This window comes from Priapulus caudatus, unplaced genomic scaffold (assembly GCF_000485595.1).
Source record: "Priapulus caudatus unplaced genomic scaffold, Priapulus_caudatus-5.0.1 Scaffold244, whole genome shotgun sequence".
NCBI lineage: Eukaryota > Metazoa > Priapulida > Priapulimorpha > Priapulimorphida > Priapulidae > Priapulus > Priapulus caudatus.
In genome coordinates this window covers 57735-63588 of record NW_014577305.1, presented here as the reverse complement: position 1 = coordinate 63588, position 5854 = coordinate 57735, and the positions used below count along the sequence as shown (strand labels likewise).

The following is a 5854-nucleotide window of genomic DNA, read 5'->3' as shown; positions in this document are numbered from 1 at the left end:
AGGCAGGAGGGATAGAGGAAAGGCAGAAGGAAGGATAGAGGAAAGGCAGAAGGAAGGATAGAGGAAAGGCAGAAGGAAGGACAGAGGAAAGGCAGAAGGAATGATAAAGGAACAGGAGAAACAGAGTTACTGAAGAACATACAAGAGGGGGAGAGGTGACGTGGAGACAGTGGAGGTGGTAAAGAAGGTGAAATAAGTGGAGGAGACAAAAATGTAGAAAGAGAATATGGCCGAGGAGGATGAAAGCGAGATTATAAGAAGAAAATCAAGTAGAGAATAGAGAAACTTCTTCAAAAACACTAAGCTGCATAGTGCATATGCTATGTAGGCTATAATTAGTGTGAAATAATTTAGCTTTTGGTCATTTCTGAAATAGTTAAGAATTGTCTCATAACTATCAGCAACAGTCCAAACATCAATCAGTGGGGTATGATGGCACTGCATTTAAATATGATTGTGTACAGGGTCCAGCAAAAGTACTCTGCAAGAATCATGCTATTTGAAAGGGGAAGATTTGAAGCCCAAAATCGTACTATATTTCTATATTAATCTTGAGTTTACATTTAAATTGTATGTTACCATTTATAAGAACCATCAAGGCTCAAATAGAATCTACATACTTCAACAAATAATATCACTAGTGCAAAATTAATCCTACACTCATATTATAGAAACATGAATCATGAAGTTACTGCCAACGAGAATCATGAAGTAACATGACCAAACTACAGAATCTCACCACGAAAGGGTCCCCAGCATTTCTTGTTCAACCAAACATCTCCTGTGAGGCATAGGTCATGTAGAGGAATCCATCGTCGTCCTTGTCGTCCCTGTACACCTCCGCTAGCACCGTCGACATGCTGGCCAGACTTTTATTGTTGATGATCAGGTAGAACGCTTGGTTTGCACTCAAATGCAAGCGATTCCTTAAAAACAAAAGAACGATATCGCTTGACGCACGTATAATACCCACACACCTACGGGTGTACTATCATTATGGGGTAAGAGCTATTAGTACAGTATATACGTGTTTATTCCTGCATGTATTGCCAAGTGATGAGCTACAAGGGAAGGGTCCATAAAGGTGAATTCAAAAGCCATACACGTATTCGCATTGATGGATAGATTACAATTACAGTGCCTCCCACATGGTTACATCTGATCGATTCCTCTTTTCTTCATTTATATTCTCATAATTGTACCGTGCTGGCTGCATCCGTATTTAGTCCAGTAGCAGAATCGGAAAATAGGCCCTAAATAAGGCTCATAGGGTCTATGTACCCCAGGGTACTGCCGTAACGTACCCTGGTAACTATTTGATATGGTTAGGGTTAGGGTTAGGGTTGGGGAGTACGCGTAGGCGACTCCCTAGACTCGTTAGTGGAGTAGGCGAGGTACGGTCCGGCATATTAGATAGTACCAGGGTCCAGGGTACGTTCCGGTACGTTCCGGCAGTACGCTGGTATTGCCCTCTCAGCCTAAATAAGGAAATCGTAGCACACCCTAATTCTCAAGGCAGCCATCTTAAATTTTCGTCTACATGAGGTACGTTGCTTTCTCTATTTTTTTGTGTTAAATATTCATTTATAGCCACATTTTATTATTAATTACAATGGAAAACATTCCCTAAAGCATTAGAATATTTAGAAAAACTGTATTTTAAGCCCCAAAGAAAAGTAGACATGGAATGGTACACGTTCCCGGTGTGTATCGAGTCACGGTCAGTAATCGAGAGGCGAGATTTTTCCTCGTTTCTGTTAAAATGACTATTGCGAGTTTTTTGGCTCAGAAAAATTAAATATAGCTGAATATAGTCTCACCTGACAGTGGAAATATCACTGATTATACCAACATTCAAAACACCAAGATTTTATGCAGTTATAGCATAGAAAAATTGATTTGACCACGTCATACCAGCAATAAATTTTATCGTGTCCCGACTCTCAAAATTACAAATGGCGTCTTCAAAACAAGTGTACATAATTAAAACAAAGGGGCATGCAATTCTGTGTGGTAAATATTATTTATTGTTTTTATGTCAATAATTCAGAGCACTTTCTGTCATTGTCATTCCCTTGTTACTATCTGACTGGCAGTCCACAAGCTTCTCTAATAGCAGACTTTACGTGGCATTAGTACTACACTGCTGTTACGCTAGTATGAACGTCTGTGTTTACACTCTGACCTGATTTCTACGGTGCGTGGTATGCATTACTGCACCGTGATAGATGTCTCGCGCTACGGCGAGAAAGCCCGAGAGATGGCAACGGTAAACAGAAACAGAACGCAAAATTGTAATCGTGCATGATTTGGTGAATACGAAGGTTCTAAGACATTTTATCGTTACTCTAGACAATTGCTGTTACTCAAGCAATAACGGTAGGTATCATGAAACTGGGGAAAGCACTGGAAAATTCTTGCAATAATCGCTTTAAGACTTGACCCACGACAATGCTTGCCAACATGTGCTCCCGAAGTTGATGTTCAACAGCAAGCCGTACCTGGTAGTGGTTTTAATGCTAAGGTATCTCCTAGTAACTTCGTACAGACAACAGTTGGCTACTGTCCGATGATATCTGGATCTCCAACTGATTTTATTTTTAGTAACGTGTATACAGTACTCAAGACCGTTCAAGCGATGACAAGATCTTTGGAACAAACGAACAGTGTTATAACCTTTGACCTGGCCATCTATACAACGGCAAAGGATCGAGATACAGTGGCGTTTCCCAGAAGAATTTGATGACATGGTTATAAGAATGGGAGGCTTACATATAGCCCTTAATTTTAATTCTTTCAGTCATTGGGAAGAAATTCCAGGACAGTGGTCTGGAAGATCTGCTAACAGAATCTGGCTTGTATGGCAGCACCACAGTTGCAGCACTACTCCAGGGTTAATTCTACAACCGCGGCATTCGCACCCACAAGATACTAGTAGCATTTCTAAGAATGCAATGGCTTGCGTTTTTGAAATGGCTTGCTAAGAAGAAAGATGAACAGCAACAAATAGTAACCAACGAAGACAAGTTGTCCGATAGTTTGAGAAGATGGAAGTACACCATGCACGTTAATGAAGAACTTGCCGATCGGTTTAACATTGTGTGTGAAGACATGGCCGCCATTCTTCAGCTCTTTAATGAGTTTAAGCGAGAATCATGCTTATCATCGCAACTCTTTAACTTTTGGAACAGTTACATAGCAATTGTACTCCCTAACCCTAACGCTAACACTAACCCTAACCATATCAAATAGTTACCAGGGTACGCTCCGGCAGTACCCTGGGGGACATCTATATAGACCCTATGAGCAGCCGTAGTTGCCATGGTAACAATTTAAAACCACATTAAAAATGATCCTCGGTACGTCTCCCTTACGCCTCCCTTAGTTCTTTACCTTTGCAGCTATGTACAGTTTAACTCAGTAGAGAGACATGACTTTTTTCACATTCAACAGTTGAGCAATTATATATATGTGACTATCTACAAAATCTACACCATATACATTTTTTCAACACTACAATTACTGTCAATAGAATATTTTAGTTTTTTGTTGCCTTACTACTCGTTTTGAGGTTTGAATATTCAAAGAAAAGTTTTTTCTCATCGTTCAGAGGCAAAATATTTGAACAATTCATTTGAATACATAATCAGGACTTTCTCCTGTATATTGTATGGTTGCCCCTAGCAGCCGTTGCCATAGCAGCATCCCACGGGTCCGGGGATAACTTTATTTTGTTCAGGTGCTGGATCTCTATACACAGTCCAAATTTGGGTCAAATCGGACAATTGGTTCCAGAGATATACCCATTACAAGCGTTGACATGGCGCCATATGTACATTCACTTCACAGGGCTGCCAACTCTCACGCATTGACCGTGAGACTCACGCATTGACCGTGAGACTCACGCATTTTGACCAAATCTCACGCTCTCACGCTGATCTTACAATATCTCTTCATGAATAAAACGCTGAAATATCTCACGCACAGCAAAAAAAATCTTACAATATCTGAAAACAGTCACTTTAGTAGGCACCATATTGCACAAATTGAAGTTATAAAATGCAAAAGCTTCCTACCGTGAGAGGTGGGAAACACCCCTCCCACACCCACCCCCCGCTCGGTCGCTTCACACTCTCACCTATCACCCAATGTTGGCAGCCCTGACTTCATTATTATTTGACCCCACACCCCTCCAAAAATCGTCATGTAGCACACTCCCGACCCCACAATTCATTAGTACACCCTCACTAAACTTATTCCGTAGGTATTTGTCTATCAGAATCTGATGTCAAAACAATTGTGTAGTGGTGGTGCTACGTGAACCATTTTTTCTGGTTCTGCTACTGGACTAATTGTACCGTGCTGACTGCATCTGTATGCAGATAGGTGACGCACGAACATGCACGTAGGGCCAAACTGCCTAGCAACAGTAGAATATATAGTGACACACACGAGCCAAGACTGGTCAGTAGCTCTGGCCAATAACAACGCTACATGAAGGCCACACACACTACTATCGGGCCAGTGCCTACACAGTACACACAGACACCCACGCTAATGTCGGTCACTGCTCAATAGCCAGTGGTCATCGAGATGCTGACCAGCTGAGGAGCAAACAGCTGACTTCAATGACGCCTCCCCGCTGTGCTACTGTACATAACGGTTGCGTACTAGACTGCTCCCCTTTCACACTGCCGAACACCCGAACCGGGTCTGCTCCACGAACTAGACTCGGGGGCATGTACAGGATTTGTACCAGGGAAGGGTCTAACCATAACCTTGGGAGCACGCGAAGGGAGGGGGGTGTGGGGGGCTCTCCCCCAGAAATTTTTGAAATTAGACCCCCTCAGATGCGTTTTCTGCGTGAGCAGGGGGGGGAGGGGTCCGGACCCCCTGGACCCCCCACCCCTGTACACGCCCCTGAGACTCCCACCACGCATTGCGCGGCAACGTGTCACGTGTTCGATAACACAAATTCTACTATCGGGATAAACAGCTGACTTCAAGGCCGATCCTTCAGCGTACGTCGAACTATTGCGCATGTTTACCAACACTATAGAATACCAAAGCCCCGGTGCGGTTTACTGCCTTGTTTTTATACCTACTCTACAAACGTGTACTAGTATGCTAACTCGCACGCCTATCACTGCCGGCTTTATGAATAGTTGGCTAAGTTGCTAAATGACGCATGAGTCAATTTACTCACGTGTGAGGCGGATTTTCGTTGAGTAATTTGACGCATGCGTCATTTTACTCAATATCAAACGTGTTTGATAATTTTTGACTCGTGCGGCATTTTACTCAACGTGTGCGCGCTAGTTGCGTAAATTTACTCAACACTGGTACTCACATCGCATGCGTTTAAATCATTGTGCGCCCAGTATTGGCTGCGCACAGTCACGCGATCTGCATTACCACTTATTCCTTGAGTAATTTTACTCACGTTTGCAGCAGACGCTGAAAATATGACGCGTGAGTAAATGCGTCATTTTACTTGGTTAAAATTACTTATGTGTGGGAGCCGGGCTTTATGCATTTTATTCTGTGCTTAACTGGTACAGCAGTATTTACATTCTACGTTTGCTTTTACATTTTTGTCCACCTGCCAATAACCTCAAAATAATCACACCCAGTGAATTTAAAAAACAGAAATTTTTCATGCAACAGAAATTCACATCTGCAGATATACTATCGTTTTTAGCAAATCATTTGACCGCGACAGCTCTCTATGCTCAGCAGCTACTCAGTGATCCACAGCAAACCAATTCCAACCGCCTTCTGGGCATACCATAATACAGCAGGCCCGTAGCCAGCTTTCTATTGGGGGGGGGTTCGTTTTTCAGTGTTGGCAATT

The 5854-nt window shown here is 42.6% G+C and overlaps 1 protein-coding gene across 1 annotated transcript in view; it reads right to left on the bottom strand.

The window, feature by feature from the left end:
• The window catches only part of LOC106807946 (microtubule-associated proteins 1A/1B light chain 3C-like), an 18366-nt gene that overhangs the window by 4577 nt on the left and 7935 nt on the right, over positions 1 to 5854 (bottom strand). Inside the window, exon 4 of the mRNA XM_014810470.1 lies at positions 740 to 926. Coding sequence (XP_014665956.1) covers positions 767 to 926 — 160 coding nt within the window. The 3' untranslated portion in view covers positions 740 to 766. The remainder of the gene's footprint in view (positions 1 to 739; positions 927 to 5854) is intronic.